The sequence below is a fragment of the Bidens hawaiensis genome, unplaced genomic scaffold, assembly GCF_021521415.1.
Source record: "Bidens hawaiensis isolate Kalapana, Puna unplaced genomic scaffold, B.hawaiensis_p1.1 tig00033134_1, whole genome shotgun sequence".
Lineage (NCBI taxonomy): Eukaryota > Viridiplantae > Streptophyta > Magnoliopsida > Asterales > Asteraceae > Bidens > Bidens hawaiensis.
The window spans coordinates 143,619-166,566 of record NW_027505278.1 but is presented as its reverse complement, the minus strand read 5'-3'; the positions used below and the strand labels follow the sequence as shown (position 1 = coordinate 166,566).

Sequence of the window (22,948 nt, the reverse complement as noted above, 5' to 3'; positions counted from 1 at the left end):
TTATTTTTACACGAGTCCACTATTGAAAGCATCTGCGGCGAACTGTAAATGCTACACATGCTTTAGTAGTTGACTCGTGTAAAAAAAATAAAATTATGTTAGTAAATGTAAGTTTCATAATAATACATATGGAAAAAAATTTAAAAAAACAACGGAGTTCCTTCGAGTTCTCACAACCCGTACGAGTTCTCAAAAGAATCTAAACAGTTAAACCTATATATGTGTGTGTGTGTATGTATACCTGGCGCGCACACATATATGTTGTCTGTGTTTCTGATGCACATACATATATGTCTGTATATAACTATATGCCTATATATGAAATATAGGATGCATCTATTACCATACAATGAGTTTTTTGATGTGTATATATGTTTATCGACGCATATAATTATACTGATATCGTATTATATGGTCAACTTGGTACAAAATTCTATATAACGATGCATTAATTAAGAAAATATGCTTACATTTATTATCTGACGCGTCTATGTATTTTTTTTATAGTGATGCTCGTTGTGAAGCAAGCTGATGGTTCGTAGTGCGTGAACCAGTAAAAGCCATTTTGCCATTATATAACGCACGAGTTGTTGATGGCCGATAAGTGTTCTGGTTTTGAAAAGGAACAGTACTCTTCGTGTGACTTTAATGACCTCGTGTCTACCATGGAGCCTAGTTTTTTCGCTGGTGATATATCAGCATATTTAGCACCATGTGAGGCCTTGACAGACATTGAGCCCGGGCTCGAGCATGAGCCTTGTAACAATGTGGATGAACCGAATGCTTTCAATACAGAGGCCCTTGTTGATCCATTTAACTCCTTTGTGCTAACTGAATCTTCTGATTTAAGAGACCCTTCTGGAGAAGATATTGGAAATCAAGTTAATGAAGGTAGAAGACGTTCATCGAGTCGAAAAAGTACTCGCAAGAGTTCATCAAAGCAGAAAAGTAATACCAAAGTGGCCGAAAGAAAAAGCAGAAGGAATTCTGGAAAGAAGCCAGTGGTGGACTTACTTTCCGCAGATATTGGACGAGGGCAAAGAAGAAATATGGTCAGATCTATGCGTCCTACAGCTTGGGGATTTGTAGGTAAAATTGATGAAATTTTTAAGCAAAATGCCGAAAATAGTATGGATGCATTGGGTAGAACGGTCGATAGGGGAGGAAAGAGGAATAATGATCCTGTGAGTATTTATAGTAAACGCATACAAAGTTCAGAAAGCGAGTCTAAAGCTGTACACAAGGGCCTTCTTGTAAAGCTTAAACTAGGGCCAATGGTTATTCAAAATTGTCAAGTTAATACCATACCTGATATGGAAAAAGATCTTGAAAGTTACAGGGATGTTAACTTAGAAGCTTCTAATTTACAAAGTGGTGCAAAAGAAAGCTTTGAAAAAGAGGTTTTTAGGGCTTCTGATGAGAATCTCGATAAAATGACTGCATCATTGAAATCATCTGTTAGTGACGTGCCCATTGCAGAAAGGGATCCTGAAACTTCACCAGATTCAGAAGTTATTAATGTGATTCCAGATACTCAAGTTAATGGAAATGTTACAGAAGAAATTAGGGTTCCTTCAAAAGATTGTGTTTCTCATCAATCAGATGATTGTGGTGTTGCAAGTGGAATTCCTAGTCCAGAAATTGTTAATGATGCTTTATTATGTGAAAAACAAATTGAAGGATCATTTCATCAAACCGACGTTAGGGTTTCCATGGATATGTTGACGGTTGAAAGTGTCATGAAAGCTGATCTTACCATTGCTGGGATTGAGTCAATGGAGTCAAGATCTAATAGTCAACATGTTCAGAAAAGTTCAAAGTCAAAGTCTTCAAAGAACAGATTCAGTGGTCCTCCGAAAGCATCACCAGCTAAGTCAACTGCTAAGGGAAATATTAAGGAGAGGACTGATACAGAAACTCATCCAGTAACAGGTCCTTTTTGTTTTCTTATTTAACATTTTTTTATATGTTAATTTTTTATTCATTAACAGTGATTTAAGGTTCGTTTATATGTTGTAGAAATGAATGATGGACTAGAAGAAGGTTCTAGAAGCACAATTTTACCATTATCCGACACCCCTATAGTGCCACAAAGTGCTTGGGTGTGTTGTGATGATTGTCATAAATGGAGACGTATATCAACTGTACTTGCAGATGCTATTGAGTCAAAAGAATGCAGATGGTAATTTACTAATTTATAATTCTTCTATGTAATTTGATTTATAAGTTTTTTTTTCAGACATTAATAGTTTTTGTCTGGTGTAATATGAAGGATTTGTAGGGACAACCTGGATAAAGCTTTTGCAGACTGTTCAATTCCACAAGAAATGTCAAATGCTGACATTAATGAGGAGTTGGAATTATCTGAAGCATCTGGTGATGAAGATGCTTGCAATAATACTCGGCTGAATTCCAGTCAGTTGACTCAAAAGCAGTCTAGTGGTACTTATTCATTTTCGTGCTTGAATGCCCATAAGCATCATTTGATCTTGATACAGTTAGAGGTGGCAATATGTGCGGGTCAGGCAATGGGTAAAAATGGTTTTGGGCAAAATTGGTGTCTTGTTTGGTCAAAATGGTTTGGGCAAAACTGGTATTTTGTTTAGGTCAAATTACACAGAGTTTTTTTTTTGAGTTTATAACACAATTCTTTTGTTAGGTATGATTAGAAAAACAACATATGATTACAATTATAATATAAGTTATTTAGTAAAGTGTCTATACTGTGTTGCAGATCCTCCACAACACTCGTGGAAGCTTATTAAGACAAACATGTTTCTGCATCGCAATCGTAAAAATCAACCTATTGACGAGGTTAGTCGCTTTCTTTTTTTAAAATCAACCTGTTGCTGTGTAATTGTTAAAGTAATACCTACGGATTAAAGCAATATGGATTATAATAATACTTATGGATTAACACATACGTGTATTACTCATCAATGTTTGTTAGGTTATGGTTTGCCACTGCAAACCACCAACAGATGGTCGCATGGGGTGTCGTGATGAATGCCTTAATAGGATGCTGAATATAGAATGTGTAAAAGGAACATGCCCTTGTGGAGAGTTTTGTTCAAACCAACAGGTTTTATTTTCTTTTGTATTTTTAGGTTTTTATTACCTTTTTTTTCACAAAGAGGTTACAAAGCTTGCATTTTTTATACAACCACAGTTCCAGAAACGCAAGTACTCTAAACTGAAATGTTTCCCGACCGGAAAGAAGGGACACGGGCTTCAGTTGCAAGAGGATATCCCCAAAGGAAGGTTTCTTATCGAATATGTCGGGGAGGTAACCTGTCTACTTGTTCGATTCCATAGTTGTATATTGTCTAATATATTATATAAGTTTCTAATTTTATTCTTTTGTTTTGTATTCTGATTATGTAGGTGCTTGATATGCATGCTTATGAGGCCCGGCAAAATGAATATGCGTCAAAAGGTCATAAGCATTTCTATTTTATGACATTGAACGGCAGTGAGGTTTGTCGGCTTTTAATCTTTTTACTTCATCATCATAGTTTATCTATAGTTTTATTTACTTTTTATTCTTTTTTCAGGTAATAGATGCTTGTGCTAAAGGAAATTTGGGTCGATTTATAAATCACAGCTGCGAACCGAATTGTCGCACTGAAAAGGTTTGTATAAGTACCTATCACAAAATATTTATTACAATGTTTTTATTGAATTGTAAAATCAACATGCTCATTGGTTAATTTTTAGCTTCATACTTACATTTATATGTTTAATTTGTCAAAATTGACATCTACTTTGTGCTTTTTCTTACCAGTGGATGGTCAATGGAGAAGTTTGCATTGGGCTATTTGCATTAAGGGATATTAAGAAGGTATATAAATCTTTTATCATGTACTTAGTATCATGATATTATTAAAATGTCACTTTTGACACCTATTTATGTGTTTAATTCGTTTACTAACTTATGCAGGGGGAAGAATTGACATTTGATTACAACTATGTACGGGTTTTTGGGGCTGCTGCTAAAAAATGTGTATGTGGCTCATCCAGGTGTCGGGGCGTTATTGGTGGTGATCCACTGAATGATGAAACAGTTGTTTTGGGTGATTCTGATGATGAATATATTGAACCCGTTACCTTCTATGTGAACATTAACAATAAGTTGGATGATATAATCCCTGTTACAGTGAATCCCGAAAGTAGTTTTGTAAATGATGTGGAAAACAATCAAAGTTCAGATTCCTTGGGTGAGAAAAATGATGATCATGCAATTCTTATTGAATCTGCCACATCAACACATGAATGTAAAACAGAGCATACAGAGGGACTATTGCCATCTAGTGTTCAACTTCAAGTTCAACTGCTTGATGCTTCTTTTACAGTGAAGAGTGAGATGAAAATACAAAATGAAAGTACAGCTTCGGTTAATTTGGTACCGGAAGATAATGAATTGAGGAAGAAGCCTAAGTCTCACAAGAATGACAAGTGCACTATTTTAAAGCCAAATTCCCGCTCAAAAGTACAATCTTCATCAACAGTGAAGAAAGGGAAATCAAAAAGTAAGCATACTGAGATAGATACCAAGCCACCTGTCGTGCCTCAAAAACCCAAGAAGATAGTGGTTGATAACTTAACGGGTCGATTTGAAGCAGGTACTCTTCTCACTATTTAATTTAGGGATGTAAATAACCCGAGCCAAGCTCTCTTTTTAACTTAAGAAAGCTTGAGCTCGGCTCAGTTAGAGCTCTATTTCTAAAGCTCGAGCTCCGCTCATTTAGAGCTTTGTTTTAAAGCTGGAGTTCGGCTCGCGTGTAAGTTTTCAAGCTGGAGCTTGGTTTGTTTAGAGCTCTACTTCTAAAGCTCGAGCTCGGCTCATCTAGGCCTCTATTTTTAAAGCTCAAGCTTGGCTCGTTTATATTTTAATTATTTTACTTATATATTTTCAATAGTTATATTTATTTTGTACAATTATAATTATTTAATTATTTTTACATAAGGTTATATATAATAAACTTACATAAGTTTATTGAACGTATAAACATTTATTAAACATATATGGTTAATATATAAATATGTTTAGGCTTGATAGCGGCTTGAGCATGAGCTCGTTTATTTTTTGAGCTTTACTCGATATCGATTCGAATTTTTAGTGAGCCGATCTTGATTTAAGAGTAGCTTTTTAGCTTTGTTTAGACTCTACTGTTTATTTCTATTTTCTTTTGAACCGTTTTATCTTCAATATATGATCAAATGTTTAAACTTTCCTGCTTAACTTGCAGTTGAAGAGGCACTCAATACTCTCTTATCTAAAGGGGGTATAAGCAAAAGAAGAGTAAGTACACAAATTATTTTGCATACCGGCATCTTTTTTTCTCTTAATTATGTTTATGTAATTTTTTAAATCTGTTCTGACCTTTTATGTATATTTATCTTGAAGGATGCTTGGAAGGGCTATCTGACACTTTTATGTCTAACTGCTAATGGTGGCAATGGTGAAGGAATTCAAAGGTTTGTTTTTTACATTTTGTTATGATGTTAAATTGAATATATATATTGGAAAAAAGTAAATACTGAAGCTACGAGTGTATTAACTATTTTAGTAATCGAGACCTTTCTATGATCCTTGATGCACTCCTGAGAACAAAGTCTAGAACGGTTTTGCTTGACATAATTAACAAGAATGGTATACTTTTTATTGCTTTTTTTTTTAATTTTTGTTAATTACACTTTGTTGATTGTTGTAATGTTTTTTTCCCTTTATTTTTGTGACTTTACAGGTTTGCAAATGCTACACATTTTACTGAAGCGTTATAGAAAGGTGTTCAACAAGACTCCAATACTGCGAAAGCTTCTCAAGGTAAGTTTAACAAAGTGTGACAGTATTATACAATACAAGTTGTTAAATGACTAAAAGGGACTATAATTAATTGATTGCATTTTATATTTTATCATTCTCATAATCCTTCTAAATTATGGCTTTTATGCAGGTTTTGGAGTATCTGGCTGAAACAAAGATTCTTACATTGGATAATATCTTAAAATCTTCTCTTCCAGGAGTTGAAAGGTCTGAGCTAATTATTAATAGTTTTTTAATTTATGCTACTTAATTTTAATTACATCTTTAGTGTTGTGGTGCAAATACGTGGGCCTTTTTATGATGTTTTTCTTTGTTTTTGATTTTTTTTTCAGTTTCAAGGAATCAATTTTGTCATTGACCGAGCATGCTGACAAGGAGGTAATTATCCAAATTTTTAATTATTTATAGGTTATATTACATACTTTTAGAGAATTTCAGACCATTTGACCTGATGAAGTCAAACACACCTGAATTGACTAATTTTCCCCACCTTTTGATCTAGGTCCATCAAATTGCAAGAAATTTTCGTGATCGGTATATTCCATGGTCTGCCCGAAGAGTCAACCGGGTTGAAAGGGACATCGACCGGATGGAATTTCAACAAAATTCAAACTTCAAAACTAAAACTTTTCCGATGCAACAAAAAAGACCGTCTGAAGTTGCTGATAATCCCATCAGTCAGTCAGTTACTACAGTTGAAGCACCTTCTGCATCATGTGTCAGTAGTAGTTGTACTGACAGAACCCGCACCCGAAAACGCACAAGCCGGTGGGACCAGCCCGGTGATGTGGCACCCGATACACAGTTTCTATCAAAGAGGTCAAACACTGGTCAACAGCAAACCGACCGTCAAGATATGAATGTCGATGCTCCCCCTGGATTCTCTCCACCGTCCGCCGTCATGGGTCAACCGCAGGACCACTACATTTCACGGTTACCGGTTGCGTTTGGGCTTCCAACATCTATTCTTAAAAATCTTGGTGAAGGTGGGTCCGCCGAGAGCTGGGTTGTTGCTCCCGCGATGACTTTTCACTCGTTTCCACCTTTACCCCTGTACCTGCGCAGTGAAAGTCGACCCGCAAAAGAAGACGACTCATGGCATAACTGTAATTTTCCAAAAGACAGGAACCCTAATTCCCTTGGTAGAAGATACTTCAGGCAACAAAAGTGGAATCACCCTCGACCGGGTGGTGGTCGACAATGGAACAAGTATGGGCCCGCGGGCTTTAATGGGCCCCCATGCTTTAATGGGCCTGCAGGCTTTAGTGGGCCGAACCAACACCAGGCAAACTTTGGTGTCGGGTACGATGCAGGGAACGGTTATCATCCTTATCATCAACAGTACCAGCCACATCAGTGAGGTTTTAGAGACAAGTTATGAAGGTGTTTTTTGTGATTTGTACTTGGTAAAAATGTTAGTTCAATTGTGAAAGTGGTGTTTGTGGGTCAATTATTTAATTGAGATAGAGAGTCATAATCGTTACAGATGGGATCGCTTTGCTTGGGTACAGATTGATTATTCGCCTCGAAGAGGTAAAGCTTTCGTTCGTTATTGACCTTTGACTGATATCATTCAAGTTTCATTAAATAAATATATTACATTTGATTCTCTCTTCTTTTGTTTTTCTTTTTGTTTTTGTTGGTATCAAATAATCATTTATGACATCATTTTTCAGTCAAGTTTTGGTGTATGGTTTTAGAAAGTCTCAAATCTCATTGATATACAATTCTAAGAGCATTCACATCCCGTTTTCCATCCTTATCTCTATAATTACATACAAAACACTACATTTCTCTTATTTTATCATTACAGTTTTCGCTCTCCTCTACCCATAACCAATCCAACAAATATTAAAAAAATAAATAGGGGCAAACAATGTTCCCCAAATTTACAAAAAAACACTACATTCTTCTCTCTCCATCTTATAATTTACACTCATAATTATTTAAAACATCACCCTATAATTTACCAATCCCTCTCACGTAATTACGGGGATGAGATGAGAATGCTCTAAGTTGCAACAAGCTTTTCAGAAATTTAGACTTCAAATCTTCTTGCAATGGGCTTTTAAACAAAAGATTTTGAGCCAGGCTTGGTTGGCTGGTTGGCTTGTTTTTTACTAATGGGCTTCTAGGCTTTAAACGAAAGTCTTGTTTTTTCAGGCGTAGTGATTTTGATTTTGAATTTTGTATATGCTATTATAGGTTGAGGTGCAAATTTTGATCGGTTAACCAAATTAAACCGGAGTTGAACCGAATTGGTTAATACGTGGTATAGTATAAAACGTGTGTGTGACTGGTATTAACCGTAGATTAGGGAACGGATAAGGATTCTCACACATGAACCGGTTAACCGAAACTGGTTAACCATTAACAGGCTAATAAGGTTAACTTGAATAGATTAATAAAGTTAACCCGTTTTTAACAGAACCGGATTGATTACATAGGTTAGGGGTTTTCCAATTAAAAGCCGGTTTTGATTGTTTGATCAATAATCGTTTATGGTTAATAATCAGTATTTCTAAAGGCGGTATTTTGCACCTCTAGTTATTAGTGTCATTCAGTTGTTAGATACAAATATTAGCATGAGGCGTTTGTCAGTAATCCCTTACATCTAATTAAGATTGATTAGCAATACTTTTGCATAAAGTATAAACTTGTTTATTTAACTAGTTTTGCAAGATTGTAGAGTATCTACTATTATAATAAATAAAAATGTTGGTTGAATCACAAACCTCTTAGTTGGCCTAATAGTTTGCCAAGTGACACTCTCATTTAACCTATAATTTCTAATTAAATTTATTAACTTAAAACTAAAATTTAATTAAGATTTAAAACATTTCTTATTTAGCCTTATCATTATCCATTTCTTATCTAGCCTTATTGTGGATTACAACTAAGAGAGTTTGATTCATATTATAAAATTATGTTCATTGCACCACCCATTTTATTTATTATGATTACCCAAATGACTTATTTACTCGTCTCACAAACCTGAAATATATTGACTATTGGTTTATATTTTGTTCCAAGTTGCGTGCAATAGATCCCGTTTGTCAATGACAAATTTGGATGTTACCATGACAAAAACATGATCAGGAACAATAGCGAGTTGGGTAGAAACCAATTGATCAGATTATTCTAGGTTATTTTGACCAAAAAAACCTTATTTACAAGATCAAAAACATAAGCGGGTTGGGTAGAAGGTCGTGACTAATTTCGTATGGACCTGTTGGAACCGGAACACTCCTTGTCCAGTATTTTGATTAGCAATATGGGTGTCACATATGAATACAAAAGCCTTATTATTTTGAAATCGAGCTGAAATGAATTTAGCCAATCTTTCTTTTTTTTCCTCTCTCTTTCGATCTATTGACTCATTATGAATCTACAAATCGAACTGAATGAATGAGACAGTTGTTTGGTATTAAATCATGGTTAGTTTGATTATTTTTTGTTGTGAATTGCAGGTATTAGTAGAAGCAATAATTGGACATCAGATGGCCTAATCAATGGTTAGAGCAATTAGTTCAAATAAAAAAAAATTATGTATGCTTTGTTGCTATATAACGTATAGTTTTTTAATGTTTCGGTAAAACTGTAGCAATTTATTTGTATATATAAAACTTGCAACATATTTGTAATTTAGAGATTTATGAACTTTTTATTTTTCAATATTATATGTAATACGTAATTTTAATCATATAATGTATTTAAATATTTATCAATTATACCGTTTTCATTGTCTAACCATCTAATACAGAGTGGTAGTATAAAGCATTATACATTTCATGGAAAATTGTAATATTTTTGTTGGTGGATGACTCATATGAGATCTTTTGGTGAATGTCAGTGATGAGGCTGGAAGCCACGTGTGTGGTGAGCCTTTTGTCGTGCTGTAACATGCCACGTGTTCGGATGTAGTAGTTGAATCATCACGTGATACTCAAAACACGTTGACTCTTCTTCTAAACAAACTTTACATCAAACTTCATATAAAGAGGTTAACAACATTAAATTTTAAAAGTTAGATACTTGGATCTTAAGAAATGGGTTTTTGAATTGAATTTGAGTGGTTGTCTATGCTAACTGGATTGGATTTTATATTTGCAAGAGTTGATTTATATTTAAATGTTTAAACTTAATAAAAATACTGTTTTTATTAAAGGCTTAATTTTTTTTTCTTTTATTTCGTTTAGGTTTTTTTTTTTTTTTTTGAATTTTCAGTGCATGGTGAGACTTAAAAGGAGAAGGTGAAACCATTTTTAAATTTTATTGTGTTTAATACTATTCACATATAATATGCCTCTAGATTTATTCTAACTCAACTTTGATTGTTATTTAAGTAAAAAAAAAATATGTTATTCACTTAGCGTTATTACTAAGGATGTGCAAATTCCCTAGGTGTGGATATAACTGGATAAATGGGATACTTCATATAGAAGACAATGAAATTAAAGAATGGAATTTTGATGGATATTTGGAAGAGTAAGAGTACTAGAACCAAAATGATTATGTTGCAAATTGATCAACTCTGATGCCAAAAGTTGTCGCGTCTAGTATATATTACGCTAGCTTTACTTTGAGAGGAAATAGAGAGTAACTCAACATTGAAAGCAGATAACAAAAATAACACTAAGATTGCTTTAAGAATCTTACAAGAGAGCTTTACAAGCAAACTTGAGGTGTATTTGTGTCAAACGAGGCCATAAACTAGTTCATTAATGTTCAAAACTACACACTAAAATACGCGATTCACTACATAAACACATACTTTAATTTCATATAACCAAGACTTGTTGGGTATAGTGACCTCATGGTAGGTATTGCTATGACTAATAAGGACATGAGAGTTGTCGTTGACTAGGAATAATAAATGAAGCTGGATCATATGAAAAAACTTAAAATACCAAGGGAATGTGTTTGGGTATAGGAGTACAGGAACGAATAAGAGATTAGTTTCAAAAAAATAATAATAATAATAATAATAATCACGGGTTTAGAACATGTATGTTGTTAGGTGATACTCGTTTGATCGCTCAATCTCATTACCACATCAAAACCATATATATTAATATAATACGTGGCCTTAAAAATTAAAATGGTTAGTATGATAAGGTTAGAAACATGCAAATATCAAAATTACAGAATTGTTAGAAGCGTAGTTGAATATTTATGTTTCAAGTCGATTTTTTAAGTGTGTTCAATATCGAATTTTGGGCGATTGACATCCAACGGGTAATTTGTAACCATATGAGATCATAAACGAGTAAACATAATACCCACACATAAACATGCGAGCCCAACAGGGATTCAATAATGAGTAATTAACGAATATAAAACCAGACACGAAACATTGTTTTTATAATATGAAACATACGCCATCACTACTTGTAACTTGAGTATTGCAATTCCAATTGATGACTAGGATGATGTTAGACTTCTCCCATTACCAAACGGTTGGTAGGTTGTTACACTACTTGGATTTTTTTTAAACTATAAAAATTAAGCAAACTGGTTATTACATCAAACTAGGTTGCAACTCATTCTCATTACCACATGTCAACACTTGTATAGCCTTGTTTTTAATTTCTTCACTTTTCTTTCGCACTTATTAGTTTTAACTCTGATTTTAATTTTTTTTAATAACTTTTAATTAAATAATCAACTTGCAGTTATTACCTATTTACTACATTAAGGAAAAAAAAATAAAATTTCATAATAATTGGTAGTTAAAACTTTAAACCGACCAAAAAGTGAAACCAAAATCATACAATCCAATCAAGATTATTAAGCCAAAGAATTCAACTTTATCCACATAGTAACGTCTAATCTAAACGTTAGTAATTTATTTTAGTGCCGTTCTAAAAAAAGGTAATTTATTTACTCCCAACAAAACTTAGGCACCGTTTGTTTTTTTAGAGATTTAAATCTGAATCTAAATACCACATCTGAATGTTAAGAGGTGGTTCAAATGTCTGAAATCTGAATCATTAAGAGGTGGAGGCTAGAGACGAACCTTTAGTCGTCGAAGATGGAGCCTAGTCTCCGGGTTAGAAGTTAATGGAGGCCGGAGACAAACGTATGTTTTTTTGGGTTAAGAGGTTTGCAGACCCACTAAAAGCTCTTACTGGTTCAGATGCTATTAAGAAGCTGAACCTCTTAATGCCAGAAAATAAACAAACAGCCCCACGTCTGATTACGTCTGACCGAATCAAACGTTTTCCTCTATTCAGAGAAAAGAGGCAAAAACAAACAGGGCCTTACCGATCATTCCTACCTCCCCAATAATCAAATCCATGTTCTTTTCCAAAAAAACTTATTTTCCAGTTTAATATAACATGATCCATGAAGCAGTTACAGAAAACAATTAATTTACTAGATATTTCCAGATTCATTAAAATAAAATAATAAAGTCATAATAACATTAACAATTAATAAAAAAGAACGTTAGTGGCTTGTGACTTGAGTCCGTGGTCCCACTTGTACACGAGCATCATAATATTAATAATAACAACCAAACCTAATACTAATAAAGCCACCACCACCGTTTCACAACTGTTCATCTTCATCTCCGGCCACCATTACACCACAAATCTCACTATTTCCACCCGCATTCTTAACTACAGGTCCAAGATATTCAAAACCCATCTCTAAAACATCAACATCATCAAAACCCATGTCTTAAAAATTGAATCTTGATTCACCTGCATCTGGGTTTTCACCAAATCACACTTTTTTCACCGGAATTCTCAATAATAGGTCAAGATAATGAAAACCCATGTGTAAAACATCAAGACAATCAAAACCCATGTGTAAAAACTGAATCTTGATTCACCTGCACCTGGGTTTTTGAAATGGATCTCGCCGGAGAATACAGAGACCGGAATGTGGGCGGAGGACGGACGGTGGTGGTCGGAGTGAAGCTGGATTCGCAGAGTAGAGAGCTGCTGACGTGGTCATTGGTGAAGCAAGCTCAGGCTGGTGATCGTGTTGTTGCACTGCATATTTTGACTGATAATGGTACGGTTGTTTATGGTTGCTATTTTGTGAAATTAAGTTGCTAATTGTGTGTGTTTTGGTTGAAGAAATTGTGGATCGTGAGGGGAAATCTTCGTTGTTGTCGCTTGTGAATTCGTTCGATTCGGTTCTTGCTGTTTATGAAGGCTTTTGTAACCCTAAACAGGTAGGTTTTTGTTATATTTAGCTTTGAATTTGTTCAAATCTAGTCGGCTGGGGTGGTGGGGACTTTTGTGGTTAATTGGGATTAATCAGATTGGAATTTTTATATGTAATTTTTAGTTTTATATATACACATTTTTGTATGCAATTTACAAAGGTTGGCCGGAAATTGGCGACGTTTGGTCCGACTAGGGGCGATTTGGTCAATTGGCTAAAAATTAGTCGTCACCGGCCGGCTAACGATTAATCGCCGACTAGTCTTGTTTTTTCTAGGGGCGGCAATTTTTGACATGACCGAATCTCGACACAAGAAAAAACAGGTTTTGGGTTGACTGACACGCGACCTGTTGAAATTAGTTATCACCTGCCGGCTAGTGGTTAATCGCCGACTGGTCCAGTTTTTAAACTCTGGTTGCTGGCACTGGCGAATTAACTGATTTACTTAATGCTATTTAAAGAACATAATCATGAATATATAATTCAATTTATTACAATTTTGGGGATTTTGCAGGTGGATCTTAAGTTAAAGATCTGCAGAGGCACTTCAGTTAGAAAAATTCTTGTTCGAGAAGTGAAATCTTATGGTGCAAATGAGATCATTGTTGGATCATCACGAACTAACCATACTACTAGATCATCATCCTCCATAGCAAGATACTGTGCTAAAAAACTACCGAAAACCTGTTCTGTGATCGCTGTTAGTAATGGTAAAGTTGTGTTTCATAGACAATCCATTTCATCAACCTCTGGTGGAAAAGGTAAGTTTTATTAACAAGATGCATCCGATTTCGATTCTAAAACATGTTATAATATTTGATGTTGAGTTAACTTTTGGTAACATTGCAGGGAGTTCGGATCGCCAAAAGAATCATTTGTTTAGTTTGATTCAGAGATCATTGAGTACTAATCCAAAATTACTAAAACATGGAAATGAAGCGAAAAACAATCAAAATGACTGCAAGAAACTTGAGCTGGCTTTAGTGAATCTTGAATCTGAGTGCAAACCGAGTTCAATCCAAGATAACTGTACAGTATGTTCGATGGATATGGCTCCTGTTCTTGAAGATTCATCCGGTAAATGATGAAGAAGATAACTCAATGGCTTTAGTACCTGTACAGACACTAGAAGCTTCATCAAGTTCAACCTCTTTATTATTAAGAGAGTTACCTGAACTAAGGCCCGGTTGGCCGCTTCTACGCCGAGTCATTTCATCTAATAATCTCCCATCTGATAAATCGCGGGTCCACCAGATCTCGGTGGTCCAATGGGCTATGAAGCTGCCGGTTAGACATTGTTTCAGATCACAAACTCAGAGTCAGGAAATGATGGTGTGTTTCATGATCAAAAAGACGGATCTGTTGAAGTAAATGCAGAAAATCGAGCAATTGTTTGTGTTGGTGGTGATGAGTTTCAATCTGATCTATCTTCGTCACCAGATCATGATTCAGTTAACCTACCGAAAGAATTAGGTCTTCATGACTAATATTCAGCCACTTGTAGATTGTTTAAGTATCAAGAACTTCTCTCTGCAACTCAAAACTTCAAACACGGTTTGTATTTTTTTTTTTTATCTTGAAATTTTCATGACTCACATTTTAATGAAATTTTTTATTTGTATTTTCAGAGAATATGATAGGAAAAGGAGGGAGTAGTAAAGTTTACAAAGGGTGTCTTCCCGATGGCAAGGAAATAGCGGTTAAAATCTTGAAATCATCTGAAGACGTCCTGAAAGAATTCGTTTTGGAAATTGAGATTATTACTACTTTACATCATCAAAACATCATTTTCCTTTTCGGGTTTTGCTTTGAAGACAACAATCTCCTTTTAGTTTATGACTTTCTGTCAAGAGGAAGTCTTGAAGATAATTTGCACGGTAAATAATACTATTTTTATTTATTTATACCATTAGAATTATATTATTTTGCAACTGCTTGATATTGTTATATGTTAAATTAGGCAATAAGAAAGATTCTGCATTTGGATGGAATGAGAGATATAAGGTTGCTGTGGGTGTAGCTGAAGCACTTGCTTACCTACATGATAACTGTGATGAAACAGTAATCCACAGGGATGTTAAATCATCAAATATTTTACTCTCTGATGATTTTGAGCCACAGGTGATCATTTATTTAGGGGAAGGTTAACGTACAAATGAAATTAACGTGCTAAACGTGAGAATCAAGTAGAGTAATTATATATACAAGTAGAGTAATTATCATAGAGTAATTACATAATTACTCTACTTGTATATATAATTACTCTACTTGGTTCTCACGTTTAGCACGTTAATTTCATTTGTATTTGATCCAAACCCCATTTATTTAATCGTTAATTTTGTTAACTTGCATTTGTTGATTATATTAACATATTTTTTGATCTCTTGTTTTCCAGCTCTCTGATTTTGGGCTCGCAGTGTGGTCGTCGACCACTTCGGCTCAGATAACTTGCACTGATGTTGCAGGAACTTTCGGGTATGTAATTTTTTTTTTAATGTTTTTCAGAAATACCAACTAATGCATATGAAAGTAAGATATATAAGATTAAACTGAGTAAAGATTTTTTGTGCAGTTACTTGGCTCCTGAATATTTCATGTATGGAAAAGTGACTGATAAGATTGATGTGCATGCATTTGGTGTTGTTCTTCTTGAGCTTCTTTCGGGGAGAAAACCGATAAGCAGTGAATATCCTAAAGGCGAGGAAAGCTTGGTTATATGGGTATGTATATGCTCTTATACAAGTAATATATCCTGAAAATGGCACATTTAACTTATTTATCTAAACAAGTCAAACGGGTAGCCTGTTGGGCAGGTGGTAAACGGGTTGACGCTTTTCGATAAAGGTGTGAACATGTAAATTGGTAGACATGTTTAGTTAAACAGGTTAGTGGGTCGACTTGTTTGGTTAAAGACATTAACTCTAGCCTAGAGTCCAGGACCATGTAAAATTGTGTAACCCGAACACGACCCGTTTAACCCATTTATCTAAACGAGTCAAACGGGTTGGCATTTTGACATTGACTTGTAATCAAGTTGTAAGCGTGTTAAGCGGGTTGGCGGGTCAACCTGTTATTAAACGGGCCAATGCATTTATCTAAATGAGTCAAACGGGTTAATGGTTTGGTGGGTTGTAAACGTATCGACAGGTAGATTTTTAAGATGCAAACCGTAGCCCGTTTATCTAAACGAGTTTAAAATCATGAAATCCACCCATAATGAGTCAAACGGGCCGACAGTTTAGTTGGGTGTAAATGGGTTGGCTAGTCGACATGTTATCAAATGGGTAACAACACGGCCCGTTTAATCTAACAGGTTAGATATGACAACCTAAAACCTGATTATTAAATTTACAGGCGAAACCGATCTTGAGCAGTGGGAAATATTCTCAACTGTTAGACCAAACATTTGGCAACAACTTTGATGCTGATCAAATGGAGAGAATGGCCCTAGCAGCCACTCTTTGCATACGCCGGGCCCCACGTGCTCGGCCCCACATGAGCTCTGTAAGTGTATAAATAAATTAGTTGTTCAAAATGTCATTTCATTTCATCTTAGTAATAATAATAATTAAGAACAAACATAAATTGTGACAGGTTGTGAAAGTGCTTCAAGGGGATGCTGAGACGAGCAAGTGGGCCCGGTTAGAAGTGGGGTCGGACGCGACAGTACAGGTGTCGGAAGAGGAATCGAACATAAGGTCACATCTAAACCTTGCATTGCTTGATGTGGAGGACTCCCCTCTTTCAATGAGCAGTGTGGAGGAAACTAGTGTCTCATTAGAGGATTATCTACGTGGCAGGTGGAGCAGGTCATCAAGCTTTGACTAATCTCTAATATTCTAATAATCAAAATATGATCAAGTTTATTTATTAATTTTAGGAGGTGAAGTTGGTTTTAAGTTGATTTCTAGGTTTTGATTTGTAAATGTGTTTTGTGGTGTTACTTAAAATGAAGTTAGAATGGTCTCTTTTTGGTGAGATGAAATTCCAAAAAGTGTAAAAAAGAGACTTGCTTCCTAATTTATAGAATAAAAACATAATTATGTGTTACTCCTGGTATGTTACATGTATATTTGTTTGTGTAAAAATATTTACAGTAAGCCTTGCACACTTGATTAAAATCGTGTAATCTGCTTATCTAAATGGGTCATATAGGTTGTGGCTAATAATAAAGTTGTGAATTGTAAACGTGTTAATTAATGGTTTAAACATGACATAAATAAAACACATTGATTAGTTTTTTAAACTGGTTAATCGAGTTACCCCAAACCCGTTCATAAAAAGGTTAGAGATTTAGAATTTGAGGGGTGTTCACAGGATGGTTTTGACCTACAGGTCAAAACCACCCAGAGACGTGGAAGGGCATAGTAATCAACGAATGCTTCGGTGAGTTGAAAACAACTCCCCAATTTTAAACGAGAAGGTCAAAACCACCCAGAGACGTGGAAGGGCATAGTAATCAACGAATGCTTCGGTGAGTTGAAAACAACTCCCCAATTTTAAACGAGTTCCAGCCAAGATGACGGAGTAAGCCAAACTGTTTTAAATGAACCGCTTAACATTAAAACCAAACCAAATCGAACCGCTAACAGCGGTTTGGATTTTCACAAAAGAAGGTTACCTATCTTGATATCCTTAACTCTAGGTAAACTTGGTTCAGGCTTCAGATATGGCATATTGTAACGGAAATTACAAAAACAATAACATATAGCATATTGAAAAGTTAGAAATTGTACAAGGACTTTTAACATAACCAAGAAGTAAGAACAAAAACAAATCATATGCGTATGAATAGTTTACTGCAATGTAACGGTCGATGAGGCGGACGTAATGTATTACGTGTCGCATGAATATATACTATTTTAAGTTTTGAACGGTCTGGTTCGTTTTTATATGACCGACTCTTGATATAAACCGAGAACCAACCAAAAGTTAGAAAAGAAATCCGACCGCTAAATTAAACTGATGACTAGTTTAGGTGCTTCACAGTTCTAAACCTAACGGTAAACACCCCATTTGGCTATATGTATGTATATCTCTATTATTCATCACATAAGGCTCTACTTAAATAGCCATGCGACATTCCTGTGACCGGACTCTTAACCCGGACAGCCAGACTCGCATATCGATCCACTATTAGTCACACTATTCAACTGACGTAGCAAAAGACTCGCACCTAGAGATGCACAAACCGGTTCTCCGGTTATTCGAAAACCGGTTAGTGGCCAACGATCAAGTAACTGGTTAGACCGGTTAATCGGGTCGGGTACTACCCGGTTATCAAGCACAATAAGCCTAACCAGTATAACCGATTTCTAGTATAACCGAACCGGTTAATTAGTAATAACCGGAAAAAGAGGTTTAAAAATATAATTAAATAACCTAAAACCGGTTTCGGTCAACCAGTTTTGTAACCGGGTTATTAACCAACTTTTGAGCCAAAATGTACAACCGGTTATAAACCGTCAGGTATAATAAGGTATAAACCGGTTTTTATTGGACCGGGTAGTGACCGGTTAGGTTTCTGGTTACAAACCGGTTAACCGCTTAGCTTGTGCACCTTAACATTGGCCCAACAGATTCTTCAAAGTTCCAACGGTTGCTTGAATTATTCTTCAACTATGCAACCCAAAACCTAATTATTTTCGTGTCAGAAATTACCACTACTATTGTTAGCCTACTTCGGATCAAATCAAAGAGAATCAAGGTGATAAGGATCAAATAAAGAAGGGAAAAAGAGAGACAAAGAAAACGAGTTTCATAAGATAGACCCATAATATAAACTAAGCATACAAAAATTACCCAAATCAACCAGTTTCTTGAAGAATGGGTTACGCTGAGGTTATCTTAAAACCACCATTTTGTACCAACGGCTTTAAACATTTATGCCCAAAAACTTACAAACAAGGAATTTATTCAAAACCACTGCATGTTGATTTAGAGCATTCTTCTATTTCTTGGCCGCACCTTCAGAATATCCTCATCATTCCATGGTTGAAATGCATCCACGTTTGGGACATGCTGTCATCCACGAAAAAAAGTTACTAATTTCCATACAAAGTTCTTTATCAATAAAACTACAACAACCATACCCAGTAAAAATCCCACCAATAGCAAAGAATTATAATAATTTGCAGTAATAATCAATAAAACTAATTATCAATAATTTACAGTAATAATCTAACTTTTTCAATAAATGAATGTGTCGAGGTTGACCCGAGAAATGTAAATTCATTTAGAAAGCTTACTTCTAGCCAGAAACGAAACATTCTCAAGAGATTAATAGCTTTAGGTTTGTCATTCTGTGCAGCTTTGAGCATCGACTGAAATCTTTCTGCATGATCAAGATAACAAAACGAACAATACAGCTTAATTTATGTTACCCGTGCTCAATACATAACTAATTAAGCAGAGAACCACATAATATGTAGTGTTGCAAAGATATAATGGAAAAAGAAGGTGGTTATGCGGTTGCATAACCGTCTTTTGCATGACAGTCAAACCAATATGTGAAAAGTTTTAACTTACGGGGGCCATAACCAAGCACAGTTTTGGTGAATCCAGCTTGAGCAAACGATCGGGACCTGCCTTTACGCAAGGGTTTAAGTTGCAAAACGGGCTTCTCTTGCTCTATATAATCTGAAAGTTCTTTGTACTCCTTTTCACTATATGGAACCCTAAGAATCTTTATCAGTTTCTCCTTTAACTGAAATAATAATCAAACTATTTAGATATAAATCAAACAAATATGGTAGATAACATATATAATAATATATACATGTTTATTTTTCACTTCACTCCAATTCTCAACATTATCCAAAATCACCACATCTGAATCAGAAGTTGTAACAGTCTCTTCATTTTCAAAAGATTCTTCTTCATGTTTAACTTTAATGTCAACGCACATCTTGTTAGTAGAGTCCACAGTGGCACCCTGTGGTATAGACTTATCATCCTTATTTTTCTTTCTTCTAGAAATTTGTTTCTTAGTACGAATCTCAATCTCGCCATTCATTTCATTCACCTTCCTTTTAGCCTTCTGCTCGATTGGTATATCTTCAGAAACGATTGCTTCGTCTCCACTATTATCAGTAGACAGTTGAAGGTTATTATCACACGAATCCAAATTCCCCTCTTCATAATACATAAAAGCAGGTTCCCCATCATTGTTAGAAATTTTCAGCTTATATGATTTACCATGTTCTGTTAGATTCTCTAAAAACAATAAGTATTCGGGATCTTTATTGTTTTCATCTATATATACACCTTCATCTTCACCTCCTTCTTCAGCTTCGTTTTCATCTTCATCTTCATCTTCGGCTTCAGCTTCGTATTTGTTTACGTATTCATTTATATCCTCACCTACAGTGTCTTTTTCCCATTCAGTAGCTTCAGAACAGATATTAAAAAACCAAGCATAATCACTATCCAGTTCTTGATCGTTAGCTTCACCATTTTTCACTTTCTTGTAAAACGGGTGTTTAGGATCAAGCTCAAAAATTTTGATATCAAAACATAACTCGGGTATCTTTAATCGAATGGCGTTTAACTCATCATCATAACAGTCCATGTTTAAACAAACTGTAAATATCACCTTCACAATGATCAGCTGCAAAAAATAAATAAAAATCATGAATTTGGTTGAGTATTCATCTAATTAAACCAAATTTTGTTCATAAAGAGTATGGATTAAGAAAAGAAGATACAAATAAGATGAATTCATAGAAATTGGCATTCAAGATTTGCTTAAGTTGAAAAGTAAAATGATATGAGTGTTCACATCATCTGTTAGTTATATATAAAAATAAATTCTTTATGAAGTTAGACTTGATATGATAATGTTAAAAATTCAAATGTCTTATATAATACACACTCGGATACAAAATGATTACAAGATCACTTCATCCAAAGTAACCTAAAACTTAGCCATTAATCACCATATAATCTACAGCACTTTGGACTATAACACAAAGTTATATTTATAAATTTTACATCGAATGATACAGAATGAAATAAGCAAATTAAGGCTTAAGTACAACAAACAGTTAAATTCATTTATAACTGCAATTTTCAAGCTTCAATCAACTATGTTCAGCACTAGCCACCAGGCTTCACATCTTGGTTTTAAAAAAGCATGAGGCGCACTGAGGAGACAAGGCCCCAAGCCGAGCTGAGCTTTTTGTACGCGAGTATTTAGATATAAATACGATTCATATATGGTTGAATATATAAAGTGCATACATGTACAACCTAAAAAGCTTGTTATACAGCATCCAGATGTACAAAAAATAAAAGCGCAGTGTACAAAAGGCGTGCATTTTTGGTACGAAGTGCTGCGCCTTAAGTCGTTGTAAGGTTTGGCCTCATGCATGCTTTTTAAAACCACAAAATATATATTGTGATTTAAGTAGCAACAACTGATTTTGACTTTTAACTTTTGGGTCAAAATACTAAAATAATAAAATGTTGTTGCCCTAGGAAAACAAAAATAATCTAATTTGAAGAAAATTCAGGCAATTATAAGTTAAGTTATGAAAGAAACATCGAAACAAACAAAGAGTTGATTTATTATATAATATAGAAGCAAGTAAGGTAAGACCAAGTGGTACTAGTACTAGCAGAGAGATTGTTGAACATAATAAATAAACAAACCTAATCAATAATAATAATAATAATACGAAGAGACTCTGGTGCAGAATGTGTATAATATTATGCAAAAAAACCCTATCGATTGAACGATGATACCTGTGAGTGAGTGACAAGGCGAGAGGATTCAGTTCTGGCTCTGCTGATTCAATTCAATAAATATAAATTGATGATTTGGGGGCGTTATTATTATGTATATCAATATCAATGACTCCAATAGTTAAATAAATTATTTTTTATAATTAATTAATTAATTAATCGAGCGTTTTATTTGATTTTCTTTTAGTTTGTAAAAAAAAGTTTTATAACTTAGAACTTAGGGGTGACCAAGTTAATAGTCATAACCGATAACTACTAAATTATGACCAACAAAACTGAACTGATTTTAATTAGCCGATAGGCGATGCGATCAAGGGTCAGTTTAATGATTTGCCGATAATCGTTAAATGTGGCTCGGCTCTGTTTAAAGATCATTTTAAACCTGTCATAACCGAGTCGATCCATCTATTTAATTGATAAACAAGAATTGGTAGTGCATAAGCGAGATAATTAGTATTGAAGACACCGTGTAAATACTATTTCCTATCACTCAAAGCCACACTACTTTTATCATCTAATCACACCATATTAATCAACAATAATTATAGATAAAAAAGAGTCTTAAAAAAAGAAGAAAATACAACTTTATTGTAGACAACACATATATGCATGTTTCTAAACATGTTAAGAGTTCAAATCAAAAACGGTCCCATCATTTTGGTTCTAATTTGTAGGCTCAATTACAAAACTCTGCCACAAACTTTTAGGTCAGTTTCATTGTTTTAGTCACGATTAACTGAACCGAAACCACTATAACGGATCGGTTATGGTTATGATTAATCATTTACCGACATATTGATTATGATTATGAATTTGACCGACCTGTGCACGATAGATAAAAATTAACCAACTTTTTTAAGTATTGCAACAATCATGTAAGTTTTGATGGTGTTAATTTCTTTTTACATTAGGTTTTGCTTTAACTTTTTTTAATGGCAATCTATATTATTTATTCATGTTCTTAAATTACACTACGTAAATATATATAATTGCTCAGGAGAACTTGAGACCTCTTAATACTCCTATTCGCATAGAGGCTTTGCCTATATCATTAGACCATCAACACCAGTTGTAAGTTGTAACTTAAGTGCCATTTATACTTCATTAGTGTTAATTTGTTTTTCCCACTTTATATTTTCTCCTTATTCGATTTATGATATTTCTCTTATATTTGCTGTTTTTATATATTTTATGTTA

General features: G+C 34.5%; 2 protein-coding genes and 1 pseudogene across 3 annotated transcripts; 2 read left to right on the top strand and 1 right to left on the bottom strand.

The window, feature by feature from the left end:
• Positions 1-268: 268 nt before the first annotated feature.
• LOC143612048 (histone-lysine N-methyltransferase ASHH2-like) lies at positions 269-7,312 on the top strand. Its single transcript, XM_077086119.1, has 17 exons — positions 269-1,932; positions 2,020-2,182; positions 2,273-2,442; positions 2,735-2,814; positions 2,951-3,082; positions 3,170-3,286; positions 3,385-3,477; positions 3,555-3,632; positions 3,785-3,841; positions 3,941-4,622; positions 5,250-5,302; positions 5,408-5,478; positions 5,571-5,653; positions 5,748-5,827; positions 5,958-6,034; positions 6,160-6,205; positions 6,330-7,312. Exons 1-17 carry the CDS (start codon positions 594-596, stop codon positions 7,185-7,187), a joined length of 4,179 nt encoding a protein of 1,392 aa, XP_076942234.1. The 5' UTR covers positions 269-593; the 3' UTR covers positions 7,188-7,312.
• A 4,949-nt stretch (positions 7,313-12,261) lies between these two features.
• LOC143612047 (protein kinase STUNTED-like) lies at positions 12,262-16,980 on the top strand (annotated as a pseudogene). Its single transcript, XR_013149887.1, has 10 exons — positions 12,262-12,850; positions 12,916-13,013; positions 13,521-13,767; positions 13,856-14,560; positions 14,635-14,883; positions 14,967-15,127; positions 15,402-15,481; positions 15,579-15,726; positions 16,361-16,510; positions 16,601-16,980. The product of XR_013149887.1 is annotated as a protein kinase STUNTED-like (transcript).
• A 1,781-nt stretch (positions 16,981-18,761) lies between these two features.
• Positions 18,762-21,807, bottom strand: LOC143612045 (uncharacterized). The gene is made up of 5 exons (XM_077086117.1): positions 21,752-21,807; positions 19,785-20,615; positions 19,535-19,712; positions 19,255-19,340; positions 18,762-19,027 (listed from the first exon to the last, which is right to left on the bottom strand). The coding sequence occupies exons 2-5, from the start codon at positions 20,574-20,576 to the stop codon at positions 18,944-18,946; spliced, it is 1,140 nt and encodes a 379-aa protein (XP_076942232.1). The 5' UTR covers positions 20,577-20,615; positions 21,752-21,807; the 3' UTR covers positions 18,762-18,943.
• Positions 21,808-22,948: the final 1,141 nt, after the last annotated feature.